Source organism: Schistocerca cancellata, chromosome 1, assembly GCF_023864275.1.
Source record: "Schistocerca cancellata isolate TAMUIC-IGC-003103 chromosome 1, iqSchCanc2.1, whole genome shotgun sequence".
In the NCBI taxonomy this organism is placed as follows: domain Eukaryota; kingdom Metazoa; phylum Arthropoda; class Insecta; order Orthoptera; family Acrididae; genus Schistocerca; species Schistocerca cancellata.
Window position 1 is genome coordinate 694,722,655 of NC_064626.1, and position 11,557 is coordinate 694,734,211.

The following is an 11,557-nucleotide window of genomic DNA, read 5'->3' on the forward strand; positions in this document are numbered from 1 at the left end:
CATACGACCATCATTGGCACCAAGGCAGAAGCGACTCTCATCGCTGAAGACGACACGTCTCCATTCGTCCCTCCATTCACGCCTGTCGCGACACCACTGGAGGCGGGCTGCACGATGTTGGGGCGTGAGCGGAAGACGGCCTAACGGTGTGCGGGACCGTAGCCCAGCTTCATGGAGACGGTTGCGAATGGTCCTCGCCGATACCCCAGGAGCAACAGTGTCCCTAATTTGCTGGGAAGTGGCGGTGCGGTCCCCTACGGCACTGTGTAGGATCCTACGGTCTTGGCGTGCATCCGTGCGTCGCTGCGGTCCGGTCCCAGGTCGACGGGCACGTGCACCTTCCGCCGACCACTGGCGACAACATCGATGTACTGTGGAGACCTCACGCCCCACGTGTTGAGCAATTCGGCGGTACGTCCACCCGGCCTCCGGCATGCCCACTATACGCCCTCGCTCAAAGTCCGCCAACTGCACATACGGTTCACGTCCACGCTGTCGCGGCATGCTACCAGTGTTAAAGACTGCGATGGAGCTCGGTATGCCACGGCAAACTGGCTGACACTGACGGCGGCGGTGCACAAATGCTGCGCAGCTAGCGCCATTCGACGGCCAACACCGCGGTTCCTGGTGTGTCCGCTGTGCCGTGCGTGTGATCATTGCTTGTACAGCCCTCTCGCAGTGTCCGGAGCAAGTATGGTGGGTCTGACACACCGGTGGCAATGTGTTCTGTTTTCCATTTCCAGGAGTGTAGAATAAAATTCGAGATGTGCGTGTCCTTCGGATAATAATTTTCTTTATCGTGGCAATTCAGACAGACAAATATTTTACTCTCAAACTTTGCAATAAATGCTAATAAATTTACTCAAACTTTATAATAGTGATACCAGAAAAGACTGCCGTATGTCATCTAGATAATAGAAAACCTACGTGATTAGTAAAACTCAGTTTGAGAGCAGTCAGAAGTTACGAAGTTCCATTGTCAGCTGTAACGACACGCCGCTTGATATTCGCACAAAATGAAGGAAGAAAAAGCAAAACGTTTACGTACAAGGAAAGACGAGTGGTGCACAAAAAAGGTGGCAATAATTTTAGCAGCGAGAGGGAAGCTATTTGTCTTACAGTAGACTGCAAAAGAACTAATCCGAAATGTTTAATGATTTTTACGAAATGGATTACTTTAGAACAAGCAGATAGTGTTGTAAAGTGGAATGCGATACTCAGAATGTGAGAATAGACTTGATGATCGTATGTATGGAGGATAAAGATCAGTAATCTCTTTTAAGGTAGATGGGGATGAGTAGGTGTATGGTTTTCGACTGAATAGCAAAATAATTCAGTAACTGCGAAATATGTTTACCAATATTGACAGAACAAATAATGTGTCATCGAGAGACAGAAGAAACAAAAAGAGACGTAAAATCATCTCTTTGTGAAGTGTTTTTATTTTTAAAAAATAAAACATAGTGGTTTTTGTAGGCAGAACGCACTTATATTAGAAGATAATTAGAAGCAAAAAGAATAACACTTAAAACAATTCTGAAGAGTAAATAAAGTTCGGTAATATCAAATTACGAATAATTAAATAGAAGGAAGAAAACTTATTGCGCTACTACAAGAAGAATGATAAAGTCCACAGAGACAAGTAGTGTGATTTCTTCCGAAGTACCCAAAGATAGCTCACCTTATAACGTAAGGAGTAAGGGAACTCAAAACTTTTTGAGAGGGAAATAGGTTTGAGTATGTGAAGCATGTAACTGATTACGGTTCATGAAACAAAAGAAGCGCAACCCGATAACGCTCGCTCAGCGCCGAACTTACAACCCTACTATTATATGGGTTTAAAACAGTCACAGACAGTAAGAGGTAACGACATATTGTTATTAATTTCATCCTATACGAAATAAATTGTTTTAATCACCCCCACCCCCCACGTCTCCACGTAATGCCACTCTACCAAGAAACTATGGTTTCTGATAAAGATTTTCAAAGTGATTCAAGTGATTACTCCTAATTTCTAGAAACATTTGTGTCTAATGAAAATAAGACCTATGACTCTCTTACTAATGTCCTGTATTAAGCACATTGTTTTTAACAACATTTTGCAATGTCCATATTTTCAGATTATTTCTCATCATATGTAATTTTATGTGGTTGATAAATATAGCACAATGCATGTATCAATTTTTCCAGTCGTATGTGACAAGCAATAAACAGAGTCCGCTCGTGCTTTCAGCGGTGTAAGTTGCGCAAAATGTTGCCACAATCGAAGCCGTTCGTTACACATTTACGTTTCATGCAGCAGTAAAGATTGATATGTTTTCAGCCCCAAGTATGTGTGGGTAAGTGCTGTTATCGGCTGTAATTTCATATATATTTATATACAATAAAATACGTTGTATTTTGACGGTTTTCTCGTGGTTCACTCAGTCCCCAAAGACACATCCTTAATGTTCAGTTTCCAGCAGCAAAATATTTCACTTGATTTATGAAATACTTCATTCTCTGCTTCTTTCTAGCATCATGATTCCTGGATAGGAAGAGTGGACAATATCAAAAATTATGAAGATAATTAAACAGTAAAATAGTGCAACAATATAAACGCTTGGTGAAATCGTTGTCACCACCATCATTGCTATTTGTTTACTAAAATCATCCAGATATTTCATTCCCTCCCCCTCCCCTGAAGTACCACAGTATAGGAGTGATAGAAAATAAGCGAGAGGTCATGTAAAAATTTATCGCAAGTGCTTCTCTCTGTTTTTAATTAAATGGAGTTGCTAATGAAATCATCTACTTTTTTGCACTATCCTACCAAGACGAACATAGGCGGATCGATGAACTGTTACCTTTCCAATAGCACATGCAATCTGATAGTACTGAGAACCGTACATGTAAGTTCTTTTGGAACTGAAAATAAGGAGAAAGAATAACTTACCACAGTTTGATGAAATTGTCAGGTGGCAGCTTAATTTTACCCACAAGTGACACTGAATTGAAATGTTTTTTTACTGTGAATATGAAGTAGAAAGGAGAATACTTACCAGAGATATAACTACTAAAATATAATTGTAAGACAGTGCTATTCACTTATTCTTTTCACTTGTATCTGAACTTGTAATTCTACGTATTCCTATTTCCAGGCTTGTTATACGCTGATTATTCGAATTTACTTTAAATATTTTTTGAGAACTGAAAAATACAAGATATCTCTGTTCTTTTTCTAAATAAAAATATTGTTCATGATTCAAGTTGGAACATTCCCTAGGCTACACAATTTGAATCTGGTTCTTCGTCTCGCAAGACTTCAGTGGAATAGCTTTGCAAAAACCAGTGTATTGTAATTGGACGATAAGAGACAGTAGAGTATTATAGACCCTATGCAACTGAATCTATGTACATCATTAATCACAAGAGAAATAATTGTTTTACATGCAGACTTTTCAGGCAGTCTATCTTTTGTAGGTTCTACAACAATAAAGAGGAAAAAGGACTTAGAAAACTAAATTTCTTTTTATTTAAGTATTTGAATATCATTTTTTGAGCAGATTATCACAATATGTTTATCTTTAAATGTTCTATACAGTATCTGTAAGCACTGGATCATTATGAAAGACTTCTTTTAGATAAATGGCTATAGCATATGTATTATACAATATGTACAACAGGAAGCACAGATTTTGATGTAAATATACTCTATCTTATATTTTAGGAAATTTGGTAAAAAAAGACTTATGCGAAAAGTATTTACAGCTGCAGTTTAGAGACAGTGATACAGAAGTTTTCCTAAACAATATAAGAATAATTTTTAGATCGATAAATAAAATGTATCTACATTTATCCTAAACAATATAAGAATAATTTTTAGATCGATAAATAAAATGTATCTACATTTATCAGCAAGCGTATATCTTGTACTCAGGTAACAAAGATTCACTTGTTCAAGTGAATGTTTACGTAATACTGCTAAATGGAAGTATTACGTGAATATAATATTTGTAATCGTGTGTGTATTACAAAACGCTAATAAATCTTGTTCTACGCAGAATGCGAGGTAGAAGTTCTGACGTTTCGCACGTATTGTGCAGATGCTGGCGGAGCAGCGAGGGTCTAGCCACTGTTGCAGCCGCCGCGCTGGGCGGCGGCCATCTTGGCCTCGAGCGCCTCGTTGAGGCGGTTGTCCATGTCCTCCAGGTCCGCGACGTCGTCCAGCCAGGTGAGGACTGTGAGGCGGCTCTTGGCGTCCTCCGGCTGAGCGTCGGGCTGCGGCCGCTGCGGTTCTGCTGGGCTGACGGCGGGCTCGCCGCAGGAGAAGACCGGGTTGTCGCTGGCCGCCATCGCTACGTGGTGGCGCGGCCGCCGCCCTCCACGGGGGCCCAGTTTCTTCAGCACCTGCAACACGAAAGCGGCGCACGTTAGTCACCACCTCGCCACGTCCATAAACAGTCTGCGTAGGAAGCGCTACCGTACATATCTTCCCTTCGATCACGTATGAGTAATGAATTGAGCCGTGGCGCTCGTTACTGGCGCGCCAGTCTCTTGGACATCCATACTCGATCCTTCGATGTTTCTTATCTTTGCTTGCCTTGTTCTTTTCGGCATTCGCGGGGCGAGTGGCAGTTGACGTTTGCTCGGGCTACCTGCTGAGACGCAGCGAGGTACGAGGGGCACGTATATGTGGAGTTGGTTGTACGCGGGCTGCCGGTTCAGCATGGAGGATATGTGTTTTGGCTGCCTGCCTGTCTGCTCTCCTGATTTTGCTCGCCGTGCCCTGCGACCGCCTAGCTTTGGCCTGGTGTATCCTATACGAGCCACACCGGACGTCCAGCAGAAGCCAGCAGAAGTTAAGCAACCTTGTGTTTCTTTAAAGAAAAGGAGCAAATGTATAAGACCTTTTGTAACCAATTTTGGTGGCCTCTTAAGTGCGGCCTTCGCGTTTACTCTGCCTTTGGGGAGAGCTAATTCTTTTAAATTTAAGTAGTTGTGGTTCCCTGTCCTTTATAATCTTTTGGGGGTTTTATCTGAATTTTCTCTTTGCGGTTCCTTTCTTGTGCTTGGTTAAATGTTTACTTGTATAGCGGGAAGTGACTCCTGGTTAAAACTCGGAGAAGGTGTTTGATGTTACTGCCGCTTCTGCCATTTTTCTTTTCAAATAAGTGTTGTCATCCCTTCGAGTGACCCGGTGTCACTCCTCGTTAATTAATGCTGGTTTATGTGTACTTAATTTTGAATTGACCATTTGAATTAATATTTTGGAGCACCAAGGCAACCTCATTGTATACCACCTTGTGCCCCGGTCTAGTACCTTAATTTTCAGTGGCACGAGTTAGCTCCACTACCGGTTTTACTGATGTGCTCCCTTGTCTTGTATAAGTTTGCCCCATGTGTGTCTGGGAACACAGAGATGAGATTTAGTGTGACTTCAGTGCTAGTCAGTTAATAGAATCTTCATTTTGGCTTGGCTTACACTGAAGAGTTTGAGTGGAGCGTAGTGTGTTTGATTTGTTATTCATTTAATTACTCTAAGTTTGTTTATTTAATGGGGATCAAGACATTTAAAGACTGTTGGTATTAACTCCCCTAGTTGTGGGGTGTTGCTAATTCGTTCCAAATGGCCTACTACTCATTCAATGGCAAGGCTGTTGATTAGTTGGTTACTGTGAGTACAAATTCACGCTATTTATTTGTTACCGAAATTGTTGAAGTGTCTGTGACTTGATTCAATCACTAGCTACGTGTTTGAGCTAAATTGATATAAACCTTACATTGCCTCCTCAAAATTTGTTGCCAGCAGAAACCCTTAAGACAACTAAGTTTTGTCACTGCTTATGTTAACCTTTACTGGGAGCAATATTTCATGTAGTTAAATTTTTTCTTAAAATGTGTATTTCTCTGATGTAATTAACGAGTGATAAAAGAAAAAAGCAAAGGGGCCCGGTCCTTCCCATTGTGTCCGGTTGGTAACACGTATCATCAATCATACTTCAAATGTTTCTTAAAAGTATGTGGTTGAAAATATTGTGCGGGAGAATAGATTCAGTCCGAACTGTTCTTGGTGGTTTCTGTTATATGGGCAACAGAACGTGATCTAAGGTACGTTTCAGTACGTAACGCTTCGTATTATGATGGTGGAAAGATCATCTCAGGGTATCAAGACTCAGACACCGCTAAATAAAATGCAAATGCCGTGTGGCTAGGGCCTCCCGTCTGATAGACCGTTCGCCTGTTGCAATTTGTTCGATCTGCCGCCACTGAAGCTCAGACTGAGACTTCGAGGCTACTCATTTTTTTATTTTTATTTATTTTTTATTTATTTTTGTCTCCAATGTCAGACTTACAACCTTTGCTGAACATACATTTTGTTATACTACCGCAGAAGTAGTGTCTACAATGTCCAAATGTTGACAAATAGTGGCTAATTAGAAAATTAATCAAGTAAGGAAATAAAACTGAAAATATCCAAATGAAAAGGACATGAAGACATCGTGGATAGTACAAATACAAAAGAAACATGCTCCTCTAGCAATGAAATGGAATTTGTGTCGGGGGCGACACCTGCTCACAACCCGACGTTCGACAGAGCAATAGAGCCATCTATCGACCCGTTCTCCAGACGTTGGTCTAAGACTGGGTCGTCTTCTCGAAATTAACTAAGGGTCCTTAAGTGTGATCGGTGTCTATCTCGAGTTCGTCTATCTCATCTCTCACCCGTCACACCCCATCTGGCCGGCGGGTCGGTAAATGTAAGTCCCAGATAATTAGCGAAGTCTTGTCTATATTTCCTGTGCTGTTGCAGCTTCGTGTGTCCATCCAGGAGGAAATGCCAAAAATCGATTTTGTCCTTTTCCGATTCGTTATAGACGTAGCCCACAACCATTCCCCGCACCCATGTCACTGCATTGGTTTTTTGGACCGGAAAATAAGATTCTTGGGGGGGCCACTCAGCTAGCACGGGCAGACGTACCGCTAAATAAGGCAACAGCGTCAACTCTTCTGCACCACAAGCATCATAACATAAGTCGGTGCGAATCTGAGATCTTAGGTAACGGTCTGTTGATATCATGACTCGAGTCTTTCGTGTATAAGTTCGGCTTGCTGTGCTTGTTTGAGTTTGAAATTACTATCCGAGTCTTTACGGGATTGATTGATGTCTCCCGCATTAGGAAGCGCAACGTTGGGCTCATGCCGTATACTAAGGCCTAATGCCCACATAATAGAAACCAACAAGGACGCAAATACCGGCCGTGGCAGCCAGCCTCTTATGGTCTCTGGACTTGTATATTCTATCACTTAAACGCTGCTTTTCATCTTCTCAAACTCGTGCTCGAAAGCCGGCCGGGGTGGCCGAGCGGTTCTATGCGCTACAGTCTGGAACCGCGCGACCGCTACGGTCGCAAGTTCGAATCCTGCCTCGGGCATGGATGTATGTGATGTCCTTAGGTTAGTTAGGTTTAAGTAGTTCTAAGTGACTGATGACCTTAGATGTTAAGTCCCATAGTGCTCAGAGCCAGTTGAACCATTTCGTGCTCGAAAGCTTTGATAAACGGCTTTGTGCATATATATGGAAAAATGGGCTGCTATACGAATTGTAGTCATAAATTTTCAACTATCAGAATGAGAAAATAAGGGTATGTAATTAATTTGTTTATTTGTTTGTTTGCAAGCACATTTCTGTAACCCTGTTACACATTGAAAGCACTGAACCACAGTAACGTAGCACGCGAGAACAAAATGTCGCAGCTCATACATAAATAAAGAGAAGCACGATGCGGGAATTGGTTTTCGGCAGCAGCGGTAACTTTGCCGTGTGTCAGGGCAAGCCAGATGACTTATTTAGCATTCTGCATTGGCCTGATACACTGCAACATTTCCACTGCTGCAGAAAACGAATTACCGCACCACACTGCTCTTTATCTACGAGCTGCGACATTTTGTTCTGGCGTGCTACGGTACTGTTGCTCAGTGATTACAATGTACTTGCAAAGAAACAGATAAATAATATGCACCTGTATTTTTTCGAGGTGATAGTTACAACTTTTTGACTACCTCTCGCAAAACTTTACTTGGCTGCAATTACATCCTACTTCATCATCTTCTCGCAGACTTGAAGTCCGAAGTAGTAAATAAGACGTGGCGACAATTACAAAGTACGTTAAACATACAGTATTAACTGTAAATGTGACATAGACACTTGGTAATTATGAATAAGTGCCATATTCCAATTAGAGTTTTTAAGTCCGTCAACTGGTGATGAAACAGTCGAAACTAGAAAGACGAAGTTTGCGGTGCAAATAAAAATGACTTTTCAACACTTTTTCCTTGTAACTGATAAGTTAAGGGGTCGGCAGAGTATTTTCGATGTGGCTCTTCTTAACTTACAAGACAGAGACTGTCGATCTGTTTTTATGTAGCAGCTATCATGGAAATGTTGTTGGGTTGGGTTGGGTTGTTTTTGGGGAAGAGACCAAACAGCGAGGTCATCGGTCTCATCGGATTAGGGAAGGACGGGGAGGGAAGTCGGCCGTGCCCTCGCAAAGGAACCATCCTGGCATTTGCCCGGAGCGATGTAGGGAATCACGGAAAACTTAAATCAGGATGGCCGGACGCGGGATTGAACCGTCGCCCTCCCGAATGCGAGTCCAGTGTGCTAACCACTGCGCCACCTCGCTCGGTTATCATGGAAATGTAACAGCATCGAATTTTTCTGTTGCATTGATACAATAAACTCGTGTTGAAGCCATCTGTTTGTCCGTTGAGATATCGCTGGTAAACGTTAATCATGAATCACTGGCTAATGTAGTCTCTGCGAATACCACCTTGTTCAACAGGTTTCAAAGAGCCAACGTCGTCATTTATCGAAAGTCTGCCATGGGTAGGTCTCTTAACAACGATGAATTGCGGAAGCCATTTGACGACAGATTTTATTATTGCTTGGAGCTGTGAAGAGTGCCGAATATCAATGTGTCGTGGAATGCAGGCACAGTAATTTTGCTGCATCGTCTGTCCTACCTCAACAGCACACAGTAACTTAGCCAGATATAATGTCAAATTTTGTTGCGATCGTATGGTATCAGACAGGAATTTTCTTGATTTAAATATAGAGTACCTGTGCTACTGTGGACTGTATACAATAAAAGCGCCTGACACCTTAAGTTTTTTTATATGCTGTCTACGGAGAAAATTACTATTTCTAACGTTAGCATATAAGACATCCGAAGAACCATTTTGTCTGATCTTGCGATTGCAGTATAACATCAAAAATACGATTACGGTGAAAGACAGGTAGCAAATCACACTTGAAAACATAACCAAATATATTTATGTAAACAAATTCTCTTGAGAATGAGAATAAACTGTCGAAACGCGTTGTGCTAAGCACGAAAAAATGCGTAACTGATGCAGTTTTTCATTATTTAAATCACAAACGCAAGTGATGTGTCACTCCACTTAGCGACTACTGAACGTTTTAAATTGGAAACAATGTTATGTAACAGTTACGACTCACGAATAATAAGCAAAAAGAGCAGATTTACGTATGATTTTTAAAAATGGTTCATTTGGCGAAGCAATCACATATAATTTCAGCGACAAATTAACGGTTTTGGCCGTCACCGGCCGTCTTTAGATCATAAGAAGGAAACCTAGTTCATTCCCAACCAATCTGTCACCTACTGGCATTGTCCATTGACAATAAAGTTTTCTCTAAGCGCTCAGGGGTGAAGTACTGCTTCCTTCTTATGATATGCACATGGCTGGAGAGCACCGAAACCCTTAATATCTTGTGTTGAAATTGTGTAAGAGGCGATCTGCTCTGGCTTGGCACAGGTATCGCTAGGTATCTGCGGTCGGACGACATGTCTGGCGTAGCGGTCATAAGTTATGTACACAAACCTTCCTCGTGAATCAGGAAGTCTATTAGTGAAAAACCGTATGGCAATGCCTGCAAGTTTTCCTGAGATTAGGCTTTCCACACAGACAGAAAAACGAGGCGGGTTACTTTTACTTATAATGTTTATAGATTGTGCTAAAAAAGTAACCATTTTTAATCAATCGCAGACGTTACGAACTTTCAGCACTGCAGCGCCTCAGCAATTGTAAGTATCGAAATAATTATGAAAAATCCACCTCGATTGCACAAATTACCTGGTGTTTACCTAGGTTTCAGCGTGGGTAACGACGCCTTCTTCAGAACAAATATAAAGCAGCTTGCCTAAATAGGCATAGTCAGAGGCTAAAATCAACACCTACAACGGCAAGACCCCATAAAATTTTTTTACAAATACACGGTACATATGTACCAAGTCAATAGTATTACTCATCTCAACCCTGTGTGTGCTGCCTCGCCCCAGCTAACGTACAATGGTCACAGGCTCTCCACCGAACTGAGGCACCACAGGCTGCTCACATGCGCGGCTATCGAAATCACTGCGCATGCGCGCCGCCAGGAAACGCTCTTCTTAATTCTTATGTATGGGAGCGGGATTACAAAGTTAACATGTATGGCCGAGCGGTTCTAGGCGCTTCAGTCAGGAACCGCGCGACCGCTACGACCGCAGGTTCGAATCCTGCCTCGGGCATGGATGTGTGTGATGTCCTTAGGTTAGTTAGGTTTTAGTAGTTCTAAGTTCTCGGGGACTGATGACCTCAGACGTTAAGTCCCATAGTGCTCAGAGCCATTTGAACAAAGTAAACACGGATCGGAACCTAACTGATTGCCAAAAAATGCTCCCATGCATAAGAAGAGCGTTTCGTGGCCGCGCGCATGCGCTGTGATTTCGATAGCCGCGCATGTGAGCAGCCTGCGGTGCCTCAGTTGGGAGGAGAGCCTGTGGCCATCGAACGTTGGCTGGGGCGAGGCAGTACACACGACTGAGAAGTAATATTATTGACTTGGTACCTATGCACCTATTTTATGGGGTCTTGCCGTTGTAGGTGTTGATTTTAGCCTTTGACTACGCCTATTTAGGCAAGCTGCTTTATAATTGTTCTGAAGAAGGCGTGGTTACCCACGCTGAAACCTAGGTAAACACGAGGTAGTTTGTGCAATCGAGGCGGATTTTTCATAATTATTAAATCGCAGACGTCTGCAACACATCTGAAATGTCGTTTAGGAAACTGCATACGCTGCACAATAATGACAAAATAGAATGTACTTGCCGGCACAGGGCGGACGCGTTGAGTTAATGAGGTGATAACAGAAGGAACAAAGGCGAGACTACAGCAGTGGCAACGACGACGCCGAGCGGAGGGCGGACTCACCTTGGCGCACGTGGTCCGGGCGGCGAGGACGGCGTGTCGCAGGGCGGCCGTGGTGCTGCCTCTCGCCATGTCTGCGGGGTAGTAACACCCCGCGGGCCGGCGCCGGCTTATATACAGAGGACAGGGGAGGGCGCCGCGACAGCTGGCGACGCCGCCCCCACCGCCCCCGAGGCGCCGCGCGTCGCGTGGCGCGGCCCGGCCCGGCTAGGCGGCGCCGCGTGGGAACCCGGGCCGTTCCCACAGGAGGAGCGGCCGCCACGCGTCACTCGCCACCGCTGCCCCCATCGCACGCATCCCTGTT

General features: G+C 43.3%; 1 protein-coding gene across 1 annotated transcript; it reads right to left on the reverse strand.

Annotated features, from left to right (window-relative positions):
• Window positions 1-3,536: 3,536 nt before the first annotated feature.
• Window positions 3,537-11,325, reverse strand: LOC126095076 (uncharacterized). Its single transcript, XM_049909800.1, has 2 exons — window positions 11,257-11,325; window positions 3,537-4,389 (listed from the first exon to the last, which is right to left on the reverse strand). The coding sequence occupies exons 1-2, from the start codon at window positions 11,323-11,325 to the stop codon at window positions 4,108-4,110; spliced, it is 351 nt and encodes a 116-aa protein (XP_049765757.1). The 3' UTR covers window positions 3,537-4,107.
• Between the last annotated feature and the right edge of the window lie 232 nt (window positions 11,326-11,557).

What these genes read in the sequence shown, in the direction of transcription:
- LOC126095076 (XM_049909800.1), bottom strand. Translation starts at nt 11,325, where the DNA reads ATGGCGAGAGGCAGCACCACGGCCGCCCTGCGACACGCCGTCCTCGCC. An exon ending in CCCGGACCACGTGCGCCAAG is followed by an intron (nt 4,390 to 11,256) that starts GTGAGTCCGCCC and finishes TTCGTGTTGCAG; the next exon opens with GTGCTGAAGAAACTGGGCCC.